The sequence below is a fragment of the Scardinius erythrophthalmus genome (assembly GCF_964197995.2).
Source record: "Scardinius erythrophthalmus genome assembly, chromosome: 10".
Lineage (NCBI taxonomy): Eukaryota > Metazoa > Chordata > Actinopteri > Cypriniformes > Leuciscidae > Scardinius > Scardinius erythrophthalmus.
Window position 1 is genome coordinate 26,706,957 of NC_138230.1, and position 17,921 is coordinate 26,724,877.

The window sequence follows — 17,921 nt, forward strand, 5'->3', positions numbered from 1 at the left end:
GAGACCGTGCGAGCCACATGAGACATTTTTGCCTAAGAGCCAGGTGTGGCTCGCGAGCCAGGTTCCCAACCACTGGTGTACATACGAACACAAACTGCCGTGAGACTGGGCTGGTCTGACAGGGTGGGGGGCGTGGCATCACGATGGTGGCTGATGATATCGTCCATCGGCACAACCCTACTTCAGACCTTACTGTACATGAATTATGAGCTTCCAGAACTTTGATTGAGGCTGTGTGTGACCTAATTCCTTTGCACAAACATAGAAATACAAACTTATTAAGTGCAAACAATAAGTGCAAGTGCAACCATTATCAAAGTGAGCCTACTCTCTCAGTATTCAAAGTGCAGACAGAGACCAAAGCCACCAACAGTCCAGAGATAGGTTTGATATTTGAAGACAGGCTATTATGCAGACTAATTTGTGTGCATCAGGGAGCTCGATTTTTACTTTCACTTTCAGCCTTACTTTAGGATTTGCGATCAAACATACTCTGTGTATAGGGAGTGGTGGTGCTGAGCGCACATTCTACAAGATAAGATATTTATCACGCGGCTCTGTTGTGCAACGGATCCTTCGCCATCGTCACGCAATCAGTGAGCTGTGATTCCTGCTGCACTGTGTGAGACTGAAACTCTTGCTAGATGAGCAGAGCAGATGTTTACAATAGTTTACAATTTTTTTATTTTATTTTATTTTATTTTTTTAAACAGCAAAATGACAGCGGTGGGCGCTGTTATGTAATGTGAATGTAGCGGTGGCATATACTTTGCTAATTTCCCTCACGCTCCGTCATGGTGATGACGGAAACTTTTCACTCTACGAGAAATCTCGTCACATCCCTATTAAATTCAAATTTTTTTATAGTCATGAGTGCTGAATTACTGAGATGGTCCTCACTGCGGAACATGAAATCCACGGGGAGGAGTTGGATCTGGATCCGACTCCTCCCACCTTACATATACCTAAACCTACCCATCTCCACCCCCTGATCCCTAAACCTACCCATCTCCACCCCTTAATCCCTAAACCCACCCCTAAACCTACCAATCTCCACCCCTTATATCTGGATCCAACTCCGCCCCCCGGATCTCGTGTACTGCATTGAGGTGCTACTGGAATTACTACTCATAGAGGTCACTTTATTTGACAAATTAAAATTATGGGGTAACACTAGGCCTGTCACGATAACAAATTTTGCTGGACGATAAATTGTCCAAGAAATTATCGCGATAAACGATAATATTGTCGTTCTGAGACCATTTTCATTTAATATAATTATAATGGCATAATAATGTAGGTACACCTTTTCAACGATCTATAAACTTTTATTTCTAAAGAATATTAAACATTGAAAACGGAAAACATTTTAAATATCCAAAAAAATGAACAAAACAACCAAAAACAATGAAAGCAATGGACTCTCAGTGTCTGTTAACAAAATAAATGTCTGTTAATAAATAAAATGGATGCAAACAAAATTGCACTTCAAAAAATATTAAACATTAGGCTTTAGACATTAGGCATAAATAGTGATACATTCCATAACAGGCAAAACTGACAGTTAGGACCTTTGTAAACAAATAAAAAATTTTTGCACTGTTACTCCTGTTACTTTGTCCTCCTGTTACTTTGTCAAGTGATTGTGTACTGTCGGGAAGACGGAGACGCACTTTATTGCGTGTATGCTACGCACTGAAAATACTTAGGATTAGGGGTGAGGAGTGCGTGCGTATAACACGCCATAATGAGCGTATCATATGCACGCAAAAACTATTTTTAGCGTATAAATGGCACGAGAAATAACATTCGTGGTATAGATACGCATTTTCATGTGATCGGGCTCGCTGTCGCAACTCACAACTAGCGTCTTCTCTCTCTCTCTCTCCCGGCAGTAGCCGCAAACAGTCCCGTCGGCGCTTTCCCATACAAAGACCATGTGACTGACAAGCGCCGCGCCGCCGCCTCCCCACACAAAGACCATGCAACTGACAACAAGAGGGTTCACACCTCCTATACGCTAAAGAACCGAGCGAGAGTGGTCATCCAGTCTCTTTGGTAGAGAGAGAGAGAGAGAGGAGGAAAACAAACAAGCATGCAAATGGAATTATCGCGGCCGGAAAAATTATCGAGCTCATTTTTTTTTATCGTGCGATTAATCGACTTATGGACTATCGCAACAGGCCTAGGTAACACAGCACTGTTCTACTTGGTCAAAACAATCATACTAAAATACATTTGAGTGTGTTGAAAGTTATGTTATAGGCTAACGTTAATCTGTGTTCGCTCAGTGGCTGATATAAGACACTTTTTGTACACTGCGGTAAGCTAGATCGATATTAGAATATCATTAAAAGCTGGATTGCTAAATGGCATGCAATTGAATTCATTTTAAAATATTTCGTATGGTGGAGAAAATACTGTTACTACAAATAAAGGTCTTTCTGATTTTGCTATGTTAGCTGCAAAATAGTGTTGTCTCTGAGGCATGGTATTAACATGTTACTCATGGTAAATCAAGGAAACAAGATTTAAACTATAAGACTAACCGTGTTGAGCTATTTAACAATTAGTTTTCTGTTGATAAAGGTACCCAAACAGTTGCTTACCTGTCTAATAAAACACATAACATATTATTAAAGTGTTTTTGGTGTTTCCATGGTTTTTACGGAAATCAAGGGTAGTGCAGAACAGATATGACAAGATTGTCAGGCGACGCAATGACACGGGCCTGGTTAAAATAGCGTATTTCTCTGGATTTCAACGTTTTTGGAAACATTTGGAATAATGTAAGTTCACAAGTCAATAAAATATATAACATTGTGCTAGTGGTTTTTGGACCACTAGCAGACGCGAAGTTGCCTTTTGATGCAGCCTTAGATAGTGTTCTAAGTAGTTTAGAACGCAAGTTTATTTCGTCTTCTTCCTCGTCGAATTTCTGTCGCTCTACATACGTCATCTGGTAAAATTGAAACGATTGGCTATGAGCTACGTACAGGCGCATTTGATAGACATTCGTAGCGCCCAATAAACGGCTCTGGGCATTCGTAAACCACGCCTCAAATATGAGAAAATGAACATGTGGTTCCCAGACCACGTCTCAATGAGAAAGAGGTCTGATGTTAGCCAGGCTAATCGAACCCATGATCTTGTTGGAAATCTCTTGGTATTGCCATACTCTGAAAGAGAATCATAATTGTTCAGATTCCATTGAATTATTATATGACTTTTTTTCAGAACTTCTGAGACATGAATGCAGATGTTCAAAAACAGTCAGCTTAAGAAAATCATTTGGTTTCTGTAAAATAAAACCACTTCTGAAAACTCGCTATTTACATGGCAGAACGGGCTCTTTAAAAATATTAGGGCTGTCAATCGATTAAAATTTTTAATCGCGATTAATCGCGTGATTGTCATGAGTTAACTCGCGATTAATCGCATTTAATCGCACATTTTTTATTTGTTCTAAATATACCTTAAATTTATACTTTTCAAGTTTGTAATACTCTAATCAACGTGGGCATTGATAAATATAGATGCTTTATGCAAATGTATGTTTATTATTAAAACCATAGTCAATATAGCATGAAGACGAGACATGTTTCAAAGGTCATAGATGTTTTTCAAAGAACTTGTTCATGTCTATTAGACACATGTAGAAAGAACAAAGAAATACCAGGTTCCCATTACTTCTCTTCTTTGCACTGAGCAATTTACTAACACAAAAATGTTTAGATTTTTGCATGACAGGGCAGCTCTTCTGAAAATGCTAAATGTACATTTAGCATTTATTATTACATTGTAGTTTGTCTCTCTCTGTGCCCATTTTGATGAAGCTAAATTATCAATACATTCTCAATAAAACGTATATTTTACTGTTTCTGTTGTCAAACAACGGAATGAATTTGAAATGGTGACTGAAACGCGACCAAATAAACATAACCAGCTCTCCCTTCCAAGACGTTAATCTGCACAAAAATTCTGATAATCGAGCCGTCGTCTGGTGAAATCAAATACACATAAGCTAATATCCGTGCTCTGATTTCGGCTATATTTGCAAAATTAGAGAAGCAACATAATATCTGTGTTTAACTGAATTAAAGCGCTGCTCCTCCGCGTGAGACGCAGAGAGAGAGAGAGAGAGAGATAGAGAGAGAGAGCGAGAGAGAGAGAGGCGCGCGCGCGTGCTGAGAGGGCAGTACCGGCGGTACCGGTAGATTCTCAGAAACTAAATAAGGTTTGGGCGCTTTGTTGAAGGGAAAAAAATCGCTAAAGGGGTCTGCAATGTCGCTAAGTTGCCAACACTGTGTATCTCCATTTCTCCATATAGGGGTTGGGTCACGGGTCAAACTAAATACGCGCTGCGTTAATCGAGCGTTAAAAAAATTAGTGCCGTTAATATGATTTTGCGTTAACGCGTTATTAACGCGCTAAATTTGACAGCCCTAAAAAATATATATATATATATTACAACTGAAATAGACTGCGCCATTGACCAACAAAAACCTGGTCTAAAGTCAATGGCGCAGTCTATTTCAGTTGCCTCAAAATAGCAACGCACCAACAATGTGCCTGAACACACCTCATTTCAGACCAGCTCGCCCATGGGCGCACAAATGGGCGCAAATGTATTTGCGCCCACCCCTTAACTGTCACCTGCCCGTATACGGGCTACCTAAATTTACTTCACTATATTACTATTAAATCCTAATCTAGTCATGACAAACTATATATCGTTGGAAAGGTCTAAGACTCCTTAATAGATATTTCAGCATTGTTTTTTGTTACAATTTATGCCGGAACAGTAATAGATGAATTTATGACAAGAGCGCACCTCAAAAAACCGACATCATAACAGGCGTTTCTGGCGTTTGTCACAAAAAGTCGACGCACACAATTTTAATAATTGAAAATTTGGTTTTCATGCTAAAAGTTCATAATAAAACATTTAATCTAGTATTTGTCAATAAAAAAAAAATATATATATAAAATAATCTTATCCTCTAAAAAGTATAATATACATATTATCCTCTAAAATATAATATTATCTTTTTTATTGCCTTTTTTATTGCCTTTTTTAATTACATCATATATTTTAGTAGTTATCATAAATTAGGTATCATTTGAAAGCTTACGATCTCAGAATTCATCCTGTGAAAACTGTTTTGAAATTGGACATTATGTTACCATAGAAACGGTACTTTAAATTATTGTATCAGGCTCCTCTCCTTTTGGGCGTCGTCATGTTTCATAATTTATGATCAAAATATTTTCTAATCTTGACAAAACACATATTGTCAGAAAGGTCTGAGTCTCAAGGTTGCATATTTTGTGACAGAAGTGATATTTGGACAGAAATTTATTAATTTGTTATGGTAGAATGCATACAGTTAAATTCAAAGGAATTTAATGACACCCGGTGGCTATATTTGGTAGTACGCCTAAACAAAATCTCATGGGAACTTCAATTTTTGTGATATCAACTTCAAATTTGGAACACAACTTGGTTAGATATATGGCTTTGATTTTATAGTATTTTTTTTGTAAAACATGTTTTGTAAAATATATATAGAAAAATATTAAATAAATTATATTTGATTTAATGTAAATTTTAAACTTCCAAAACTTTTTCATACTTTAATTTTTTGAAGTGAGTTCACCTCAGTAATAATCTGCATTTTTTCCCCTTTAAAACAAGACCAAACTTGGGTCTATACTCCAAAGCATTCTTGAATTACAACCATTTAAGCTTGAATAGTGCATTTTAATGTCCATTCTCAAAAAGGGGGGTGACAGCATCGTGTATGATAGGGCCCTGAGAGTTTCTGGAGGCACATTTATAAAAATAAAAAAAAAACTTTATGAAAACTGTGGAAATCAATTAAAACATCTTTAAACATTAAATCAAATCCCAAAGAGATGCATGTCAAATTTTATACAGTGAGAATTTTCTACAATATAATGCAACACAATGCAGTCAGAATTTCCAATTTAGAGTCAGAATTTCCAAGAGAGCACAGCCTAACCCTATCAAAAAGTGTTATTTTATTTCATTTTTTATTTATTTTTGTTAAATAAAGATTGAAAGACTTTTCTGAGGTTCTCTTAGTTGTGGTGAAGTAATATGACCGTGGTGTTGCTTAACTGTAGCTTTTTACTACTAGCGATTGTATTTAGGCTTCAAAATTCATAAAAGTTTTGTCCATTTGTGAATATTATCTTGAGGAACAAAACAATCATTGACTTTTGTCACAGAGCTTATTTTGTGCAATTATCCAAAAGCCAATGGAAAAATACTAATGGCTTTTTGTTGAGGGGATGATAGTTATTTCTAAAGGGGAATTTCAAATGCAAAAATATCTTTTATCTTAAGAAATTTTTCTTATGAATTTAAATAATAAAAATAAATCAAATTTAGTCTTTTTCAGTTATAAAACTGATTGTGGGAAAATTTTGCAGTTGTACGCTGTCTCAACTGTTTTAAAAGGCAGTGCTGTCAACATGCTCCAATGGCAGAATAAAGCTGTCTGCTATGTTTATTTAAAATGCAGATCAGTAAAGTCTTATTTCTGTCTGTCATTATTAGTGGGATATTTGGGAGATCTTTTAATAGATATTTAAAAAATGGTTTATAAACTAAGACCATTTAATGTCCAACATTAAGTTGTATCCCATTTAATGATCCAGTTTTATCTATCTTAGTTCATTCAACACTTGTCTGGCTTTTGTCTCCTGACAGCTCTCTCTCTCTCTCTCTCTCTCTCTCTCTCTCTCTCTCTCTCTCTCTCTCTCTCTCTCTCTCTCTCTCTCTCTCTCTCTCTCTCTCTCTCTCTCTCTCACTCTCTCACTCTCTCACTCACTCACTCACTCACTCACTCACTCACTCACTCACTCACTCACTCACTCTCACTCTCACTCTCACTCTCACACTGGAAAACCTGGCTCTGACTGGCACTAAACACAGCCAGCCTTGCTTTTCTCTCCTCCTAGTCCCAGAGCTCTTCTCTCTGATCCCAGACTCCCACACGTAACGATAACACTAGCCACATCATGTCCTGTGTGGAGAACTCCCTTTTCCAGAGGGATTTACATGAGGTTAAATCATAATGTAACTGGTTGACATGGAGTTCTCTTTGATTTACGTTTTTTTTTTTTTTTTTTTTTATTGTTCACATAATTTTTTTTTTATGTTTTAATGTTTTTGAAAGAAGTCTCCTATGCTCACCAATGCTTCATTTATATTTGATTAAAATGCAATAAAAACCTAAGTTGCGATCATGAGAAAACAACTGTTTTGGTTTGTTGAAATCATGAGAAAACAAAAAAGAATAAAATGATAATGCATGGCCTTATGGCTTCCGTAAACAGTAGATATACTTATAGATACAGGTGAGATTCATCATATTAACTATATGGTTACTTTTCACTCTGTATAATGTGTAAACCTGTGAAGAACTAACTTTTACTTACATTCACTGAAATTACTAACTAGTACAGTTTATTGAAAATCATTCCATAAATTGTTCAGAAAAGAAGTTAGTTATTAGCCATGAAGATAATGTGAAGGTACTGCCTCCAAGACACACAGTCTCATCTCATTTCATATTTATTAAGCTTTATTTTATTAATTTATACAAAATACAGACTTCACTAAATACAATTCTGGTATGTTCTTGATCAGAGCGAAAAAAGACAAAACATTTATATTCACCCCATTTAAAGTGTAAGTTTGCATATTCTCATTAGATGTTACTGAGCAGTGGAGGAGAGTAAAGACTATACCAACCACATTGCAACACTGTATTTCTTAATTTAAGTTCTCATCAGCATAATTGTCTAGAATTTTACCTCCCACTTTGGTTACGCCTAGGTGCTCAGCATCAATGTAAGTATACTGTGAGTGGTCTTAATTTCATGCCACACACACATAAATAATCAGCCCGTGACGCCAACTCACTATCTGTCTCACTCACTGTAATTGGAGCCTTCTATGATGTCACTTCCTGCCAGTCAAGGGCTCCACCTCGCCCCATCTCAGGTTACAGCCACTCTCTGGTTACACTGCACCATCTAATGCATTTTGGGAAATGAAGGTGTGTAGCAGCAGAGGCAGAGACTGGCTCCTACCTCCTCTGGTCCCTCCAGAGTTTCCCTCTGTGAACGTCGGCTCCAAAAAATCTGCCACCGGGAATGACTGGCATCCTGGCCAGCTGACATACTTCAGACAAGCAGCGTATGTTATTTATGAAGTCAGGGCTGCTGAGAGGGAGGGACCTTCATGAGTTGTTGACTAAGTGCAAGCGAACCACCAAAACAGAAGTTGTGAAGTAAGAAGGAGGGACGAAACGGCGAGCGTGAGCACAAACTTCTAGGATTACAGAGCGAGAGTACCTGCTCGCCGAGAATAGTGGAACTGTGTTTTGCCCTCCCTGCCGCGGGCCCCGGGACTGGCAGAGGACGGGGCACACGGGACTTGGGGGTACAGGGCTAGATTATGGGACAAGGAGCAAGTACTCAGACTTTAAACCCAAATCTTACCTACATAACAGGTGAGTTACAGCTGGTTTTTGGACAGAATGTTGATCCAGGAACTTTTGTATGGTGTCTTTTGTTTGGTTTGTAAGCAGTGCCAGACCTGTTTTGGTTTTTACGCTGGAGGTGATCAGATGATATTGCTTAAGCATACTCTGTACAGATGCCAACTGTGCTAGTCTGAATTATTGCAGGTGTACGTTTGTTTCACATGAAGGAAGGAGTAAGAGACAGGCAGGGGCAGGTCAATGTACTCTGATGGAATTTGGCGGTTGTGCAATTCTCATGTTTCTGTCAGGTACGCTTTCTTTAGTATTAGACCTTATGAGATGATATAAGAATGTGCTTCGCTGTAACTGCCTGTTGCTCTCTATAGCAGTCTCTATATTGGATCTTTTTAATCATGTATGACCATGTGTTTGGTCGAGGAGTTGTGTGCAGCAGTGTTAAAGGAGAAAACTTGTTTTCGTGCTGTCTATTGATTCAGGCTGACTCAAGTGGTTTGTTACGCTGTTTTCCAACCGTATAAATTGCAGCATTATGAATTCGAACCCAACATGCAGCCTTGCCCTTCCTTTACTTTGTGTTTTAAGACATGGTGAACAAATAGAGGCTCTGGGCCTCATTCATAAATCTATTCTTAAATAAATGTTGCCTATTGAATGCTTTGGTTTACCTGAGAATGGTTTTATGAACGATTTGTACAATTTTGTTGTGAAGGAGGTCTTATTTTCTGAATAGCATAGTACTGTTTCTGCTGTTTATAGTGTTTATATACGTTTTAATAGTATGCAGCATGCTTGTATTTTGTTCCAAATATATCCATAAAATACTTTTAACAGTCAAAATACCATATTACAAATTTATTTTTGTTGCAATTCTATTTTATTTTATCTGTCTGAATTTTGTTAGATTTTAGTTAGATTTTTATTTATTTCATTTTAAAATAAATTTTAATTGTATTTATCAATAATGCTTCAAATTAATCGAAAGTGACTGTAACAACATTTATAATGTTTCGAAAGTTTTCCATTTCAAATAAATGCTGTTCTTTTGAACTTCATATTCATCAAAGAATCCTGAATCCTAGTCATGGTAAAATATTACCCCTTTCACAAAGAGATTCCGGAAAATACACGGATAATTTGTCCCGTGATTTGTCCCGGGATCGTTTGATTTTGGTTCATTCACACTGCCAGTGATTTTCAGGAATCTGTGAGTGCGTTCACACACATCCCGTAAAGACACGTGACGTCAGGATGTGTTGTAGAAAGGCCAGTCTAATCTTCTGCTGCCTCTCTTTCCATTGTAGTGGTGCACTTGGTGGATTTTTTTACACAGCGTCTTAAGTTTACTAATGATCTGCACTTTCGAACCATGGTCAAGCATTTTTTTCCGGATTTGGTCGTACACTAATGCATCGCGTACCGTTCCACAAAGCTGGAGAACGATCTCAGCTTCAGCGCGGAATCCGCAGATTGTAAGGAGCTCCCTGGTCTCGGCTTCATTCTACTGTAGTTTGCAGAAATTTTTTCATTCTTTCTTTGTTGATGACGAACACAAACTTTCTTTTAAGAGCAACAAAATACCCCTTACGGCATTGGTCCTGGCTTTTGTTCACTTAGACGCGTTCCGGGACTGATCCTGGCAATGTTTCTAGTCCCCATCCCAGCATCGATCCCGGCATCAATCCCAGGACGTGTTTGCGTTCATACAGAAGGCACTCTAGCAATTTTACGGCAATTTCCCAGGATCAACGCGCTGTGTGAAAGGGGCTTATGTAATGCAGTGCAAATTAGCATATTAGAATGATTTCTGAAGGATCATGTGGCTCTGAAAACTGATGATGCTGAAAATTCAGCTTTGCCATCACAAGATCTTTAAATTGCAATAATATTTCACAAAATTACTGTTGTTCTTGTATTTTTGATAAAATAAATGCAGCCTTGATGGGCATGAGGCTTCTTTTAAACACATTTTAAAAAAGTTGTATTATTAGGTTTCAAATAACCACCAGTTTTTCAGTAGTTTTTCACCTTCTGATGACTTGTCATATTGTTTTAAGGTGTTGCCGTGAATCTTCTGTTTGCACAATACTCTCCACTAGTTTCCTCTCACTTAATGTTTGATCATTACAAGCTTGTTCACTTCTTCCATTGACCTCTGTGTTTATTTATACACTAAGCAGTGTCCTTGATGTCCTTGTGTGAAGTCCTACCTCTACCATTAACATAGCTGTATATTATGCTTAGTGTTTTCAGGACAGTCGACACTGATCCGATTCTCACGTTTGTCACTGATATGAGAGGAATGTGCAGCCTTCCTGAAACAAAGAGCTCATTGAGTGTGAGGCAGTGCTTCATTGAAGCGTTGATTGAGGTGTGTGTGTTAGTGTGTCAGGTGAAGATCAGTGCTTGGGGTTGTTGGGTATATTGTGGCCTGTGCTCTTATTATGCGACGTTCACTTTGATTACTTTATTATTCCATTTTGTCAAGGTCATGGTGCCATGACAACAAGTCACATTGTTTTCTCTTGTCACCGTGCCCTTCTTTTTCCAATCAACATGAGGACAGTGTGTTTTTCCAGTAAGCAGTAAGTAGACCCCCAGTCAAAATTTAGAGGCTATTCCATATATCTGCATTGATTTCATGGGAAAAGTTGCAGAATAAATTAATTAAAAAATGAGTGGTACATCAAAAAAAATAAAATAAATAATAATAATAATAATAGTTGTAGGGCTTGGACGTGGATGATATATATAAATTTTCGCGAAACAATATACATTACACCTTAGCAACCACACAGCAATGCCCTGGCAACAACCCACAACAGTCTAGCGGTGGTTACTTTTTCTCTGACAGGTAGGCCTACTTTTTTTTTTTTTTTTTTTACATTTTACTCAGAAAATTACTTGCTTTACAGGAAATGTAAAAATACAGTTATCTTGTAGAGAGACATCACAGACAGTGTGTTTATCTCATGATGAGTATGTGACATTAAGAGCTTGTGGTCTGGACAGATGATTGGATCTCTGCATTTTGCCTATCAGCCAAATCTACGTGGTAATTATGTGTCTTTATTGCTCAGTGGAAGGTTGTTGTAACACCGCCATGTCGTGTCATTGTCAAAGCTTCATAAGAGGAGCTTGTGGTTTTTGATTTGAAGATTTGTGTACCCTTGTTTAAAGTGTTTTCATTGGAAAATCCCATTTGAGTGAAGTAAACTAGGTCTGTGTGCTGTCAAACACTTGCTTTAGTCAGTTAGCGGCATCTATGCCAATGGAGCAGCCAAAACCCATAAACATTCCAAACCTCCCCATGTGTCATACACAACTTGCCTTGCCTTGCCTTGCCTTGTCTTGTGTCTCCAGACCAGTTTAACGGTCTCTCTTTCTCTCTCTCTCTCAATACATTATTCTTGCTTTATAGACATCATTTGGACAGCCTTCTTTTTCCTGTTACAACATTTTTATTCAAACAAAGGGAAAATTGCATGTACTGTGCAGTCTATGGAGCAAGTGTAAGGGAGGAAACATCAAGAGGATTTAATTATGTTTGTATTTAGTGTTTTCACGATACTGGAATTTCTAACTTCGATACGATACCTTGAAATATCGAAATTGGATACCATTTTTGATACCACAGGGAAAACTGCCATATACCGTCATAGAAATTATTTATCTCTCTCTTTTTTTTTATATAATTTTGTTGCAATAGCTTACAAACAGAACAGGGAATCTTTTCTTGAATCGTTTAACTAAACTAAACTTATAAAATAAGAACAAATAAACAAATTGCAAACAATGGCTCAGATAAATACAACTGAATAAAGAGACGCATTAAATAAACATGGCTTTACATGTTTCAGGTGGGTCTATTAGTAGTGTTCAATAGGCCTACTACAGAAATGGAAGTATAAATATAAAATAACTGGATAGTCTTCATTGTAAAAAAAAAAAAAAAAACAGCTTCGAGTAAAATAGAGGTAGGGAAGGCAATTTTCGGAGAGGCTTGCAATATCAAGCTAGATCCCTTCAGAGTGATCTCCAAAGCCAAGGCTCCTCCAAATCACATAAACACACACAGCAGGGAACAAACAAAACGCACAAGTGAAGGTGTTAAACTATCTTATGTCTAAAAGCACATAACATTAGAATAATATTGAACATAAACTACTTAAAGAGCACTGACCTGTACCACCTGACTGCTGCAGATCATTTCGGTGTTGATAGTGTTGCCATTGAAATGCATAATTTTTTTTTTTTTTTTTTTTTTTTCAAAAACAGGCTTAATGACACTTAATTTTAGATTTTACCTCTCTGCATTCAGTCTCATGCAAAACATACTGGGTACTAGAAATCTGGTATCCAGTCATATTGATAAAAATTATTGATGTAATACAAAACAAAACTATTGTTAACTTTAATTTTACAACTTTAAGTGGATTGAACTTAATGAAATGTATTTGTGACAAAACATGTATTAATCTTATTTTAATTTTATTTTATCTAATTTTTTTTTTAACTTAATTTTTTTACACATTAACACATTGTACTAATTTAGGAATTATACAAATTATACAAATATAAATGCTCTAGAATGCTGTCAATAGACTTTAACAACCTGGAACACTTCTTTAGCGATCTATTTTACCATAATTGCTGAACATCAGCATTAATTAAACAAGCAGGTGGGAATAGATATGTGGTTATAATTAATCTTTATATTCCAATTATTTTTATACTTCTGAAATGCACATTCAAAAGGTGGCACCTTTTAGATTCCTGTGGGATGTTTTGAAATACCATGAAACTGGCCAGTTGGCTTGATGTGCTATGATTAGATCTAGATATTGTATTATGTTAAAGTTAAACTGAAGCACATCTTTCTACACTCCTCAATGTGACCTGTTCTTATGGCTACAGGTACTGGGTTTAGTAGAAAAGTTTTGTAAACCTCTTTTGTAAATCACAGTGCGCTCATGGCTTGTTTGAGTCAGAGTTTCAGTATCCATATAATCTTTCTGAATCTCTACCCACTGTTGTTACTTGTAAGTGTGACTCATTAGGATGTTGAAATTATTGTAATTGTTATGTCAATCTATTTTAGCAACATATTACAGTCACACTGTGTTATCTTAGACTATAAATATTTAGGGAATTACAGTTATTATGTTAAGTATATACTGAATCATATTGTGATAAACGGAGTCGGTTTCCTTTTCCTTTTGCTGTGAACACATAGTGCAGTGGGTATTATGTTGCCATTTAAAAGAGCCATGGTGACTCTCTGTAGTGTGATTTCGTTGTTGGATTCAATGTAGTGTGTTCTTACACTTTTGGGTTTAATATATTACCGAGTTCATTATGCATTTTGTTGAAAATAATTCCATCTTTTCTAAACATAATAATAAATATAGCTGCAAGCAGCAATTATCAGGACCAAGCACAAAAAACCACAATAATTTATGCAAGCATGGCTTTGAGCTTCAGAGCAACTGCAACAACGAGTAATTAAATATATTTTTAGTTTATAAGTCAAAATGGCTGAAAAATCACAAATACAATCACGTTATATTAAAATTGCTTGTCGCTTTTGACCAATAGGTGGCGCTGTAACCGAATTGATGTTGTGTGGTCAGTGTGAACAGACAATGACACATAAAAAGTTTGGTGTCAATTTGACAAAGCGTTGCAGTGTTACAGCATCAGAATCAGCTTGGCACCATGCCATTAAAATTCGTTGATCTGTTCGAGAACTGTTTGGTCAATCACAAAGCTTTTAATAACTTTTGGCTGACATGGTCTGAAGCAAATTTTTTGTGAAAATCGAGCCAACTTTCCAGCAAGCGGTTCTGCTGGCATAAGGGGCTTTCGCACTGGAGGAACCTTTTCATAGTTCCTAAAACTACTGGCAGAAGTACCCGAATTTTGCCGTGTTCACACCGCAGGAACTAGGAACGATTTTAGTTCTAGGAACTCCTTTTGGAGGAACTAGCTCCTATTTCAGAGTAGGTTCTACACCAGCACTTTAGGAACTACCAGTGACGTTAGTGTACGCCAGTGGTTCTCAAACTTTTTTCGTCACGCCCTCCTTTAAACCTTTTAAAAAAATCTGTAAAAAAACATTGTATATATATTTATATTTATAACATTATTAATAATAATATAATATAATATAATATAATAATAGGAACACTAATTATTACAATAAGTGCCTACGAACCTTCGGTGCTTGGCCCCTAAAAATCCACAAGAGGCCATGCATTAGTCATTTTATCTTAATTAACCAAAGTAATTTTGGCATAGATACGTTTTTCTGAGTTGTATACGTAGTTACGTACTGTATAGAAAGTGTATTACTTAAAACTGTTTAAAATGATGTTTCAAAAAACAAATCAAATTTAACATATAAACTGCATTCTGTTGTAAGTTGTATTAATATAAAATACTACGTGTTTGTTTATCAGTATTTGACTACATAACTATGCACAACATTAGAATTAGCCATTGTAATTGTAATTTTTTTTTACTTAATTACCTGGTGAAAGTACAAAATCTGCAAAAAAAATTAAAAATGGACACCCAGTTACAGGCCTGGAAACGACTTATCTCTCTTTCCTCCTCCTCCCCAGACGATGAAGTCGATCATAGTATGCCAGAGAGTGATGGAGCACATCCAGGAGCAGGAACCCCTTCGGCAAAGGGCAAGGGCAAGTTCTCCAACCTGGGCAAGATCTTCAAACCTTGGAAGTGGAGAAAGAAGAGAAGCAGTGAAAAGTTCAAAGAAACATCAGAAGGTACTTTTCTTGTCTAATTACTGTCATATAATGCTAATACTGTTGAAACCGAAATCTGACATGAACTTTTTTTGGGGGGAAGTTACAGTGATATGTTTTGATTTGTTACTAATCTTGTTACTAATTAGGAAATTAGTAACAAGTAACAACTAATTAGGGAAATTAAAAATTTGACATTTTTAAAAAAAAAATAAGACTTGCAATTTTTCTATTATTTTGTGATTTTTATTAAAAGTAAAAAAAAAAAAAGGATTTTATTTTATTAAATTGTTTAACTTTTGAGGTAACAGGATCCTATAAGCATTTTATACAAAACAGTGACTCCAGCACTCATGATCTTCTTCTTTTTTTTTATTTTTTTTATACACATAGTAGCATACACATAGTAGCATACACACTACCAATGCAACTTTCCAAAGCATTGCGAATTTAAGTATTCCCTAAAACTCACTATCTTGCAAAACCTGCTGCTTGAGAGATTAATGTGCATATCTGCTCTCTTTCTGAATGATTAGTGCTGGAGAGGAAGATTTCGATGAGGAAACCTAGGGAGGAGCTGATTGAGCGAGGGTTACTTAAGGATATCCCAGAGAATGGTATGGCAAACTAGCAGGGTCAATAGTTCACTAAAGGGGAACCTATGGTTTTATCAGATTCTTTCATAAACATGTCCCGGTCATATTTTTTTAAATGTATTATGTGCTGAGTTGTCATTTAAAATAATGTAAAAAATTCTATATGATTCTACAGTAAAATAGGTTACTTTACAAAAATGGAAATTGCGATTATTCTTTTCTTTCCTATTTTGACATGTATACACATGAAACATCTTGTTTTTGTTTTTTCTTTGTTCTGTTGGTTTCTGTCTTAATCCATTACCCATATATGTTTCAGAGAGTAATAACGTGAATCATAAAGCTCCTCCAATAAAGAATGGCCACACTGCTCAACTACCTGGAGAACGCAGGTCAGACACAGGATCAGAAGTTAAGGCACCCTCTTCACGACCACACGGAGAAGAACAGAGGAATAGCCTCGCACCTGAACCGGAGCGGCGCAACAGAGCACCTTCCGATGTCAGTCGCAACCGTCAGCCGCTGGATGTGGACGCTCGAACACGGTTACCACCTGAAACGGAACGACGCAGCCGACTAGAGTCAGACTTGGAAAGACGTGCAGGATCGTTACCAAGAGAGAAACAAGGACAGGAGGAGGGACGATATCGGCGGGACGACCGAGATGAGAAGGCGGGTAGGGACAGAGAACGAAGGGATAGAAAAGATGAGAAGGATGTAAAGGCTGAACGTAGAGATGATAGAGACAGACGAGATAGGAAGCCGGATAAAGAGGACTCGCATGGAAGAGGTGAGCGAGATGAACGTGAGAAAGAGAGGAGGAATGACAGAGAAAAACGGGAAGAAAAAGACTGGAGGGAGAGCAGGGACAGGAAACAGCCACGAGACAGGAAAGAAGATCACGAAAGGCGAGATGAGCCCGAGAGGGCAGACGATCGAGAGCGAAAGGAGCTGATTGAAAGGAGGGAAGACAGGGAAAGAAGAGAGGAACGGGATAGACGTGAGGAAAAAGATCGAAAAGATGACAGAGAAAGGAGAGATGTCAGGAGACCAGAACCTATGAAACAGGTGTCTGATGGGAAACTAGTCAGGCCTCAGTCAGAACAGGACATGCGGCACATTCTTCAGAAGAGCTCATCTGACATTGGACCGAAGTTGCGGCCGGTATCGGAGGCCATCCAGAGCAGCACACTGCCACGATACACACCTGCAGAGGAAGAATCAAGGGCACGAACAGGTAAAATTCCCACCCAGCTCGCTTCATTCATGACAATAGATTTGTGGTCTCATAACATTGAAATAAGGCATCACCAAAAACTGTGAAGTTTACTAGAGGACTCATTTTAATATTCACATAAATATAGGGCTAAAAAGAAATACTGTCACACTGGATGTGGTGCACTCATGCTACTTCCGTCTTAAGCTTTGAAGCATTCAGTGTAGACCTGGTGTGTCTAATTCTGGACCTGGAGGGCCACTACCTAGCTAGAGTTTAGTGGCGCGTCTTAATCAGCTCCCTAGTTCAGTAGTCAGGGCACTGATGAATATCACTGATATACTTATTCATTGTGACGCACCTAGCTTAGCCCTAATTATACACACCTGAACCAGCTAATCGAGGTCTTACATATTGCTAGAAACTTCCAGCCAGGTGTGTTGGACATGAACTCTGCAGGAAAGCGGCCCTTTCGGGAGCAGGATTGGACACCTCTGGTGTAGAGAGGCTCAAACTGTTGCAGCAGCGTGATTAGGCTACGTTCAGACAATAGGCAAAAGTGGTCCAAATCTGTTTTTGTTTTTTCACAACAGTGTGAACACTATCTTAGATCAGAACTGACAGTTTTTTATAATAGGTAAATGATAGTTCAATATATCCAAGCCCTCTATATGTCTGTAAAATATCATACAAGTTTTTTTTTTATCACACATGATCTTCATTAGCGCTTCAACCTGTTTTTCCAAATTAATGTGATTGTAATAGATGTCAGTATGGTGTCTTGTTTTTGCTGTCAGGA

General features: G+C 37.4%; 1 protein-coding gene across 7 annotated transcripts in view; it reads left to right on the top strand.

The window, feature by feature from the left end:
• phactr4a (phosphatase and actin regulator 4a) overlaps nt 1-17,921 on the top strand; it is a 94,199-nt gene that overhangs the window by 52,083 nt on the left and 24,195 nt on the right. For 4 of the 7 annotated variants that reach the window (XM_081377113.1, XM_081377115.1, XM_081377117.1 and 1 more), the window contains exons 1-4: nt 8,073-8,549; nt 15,167-15,331; nt 15,847-15,927; nt 16,226-17,143. In XM_081377113.1, the coding sequence (XP_081233239.1) occupies nt 8,495-8,549; nt 15,167-15,331; nt 15,847-15,927; nt 16,226-17,143 (1,219 nt within the window). In that variant the 5' untranslated portion in view covers nt 8,073-8,494. Of the gene's footprint in view, nt 1-8,072; nt 8,550-15,166; nt 15,332-15,846; nt 15,928-16,225; nt 17,144-17,921 lie in introns of those variants that run through there. The other 3 variants (XM_081377114.1, XM_081377116.1, XM_081377119.1) reach the window with 1 other exon arrangement.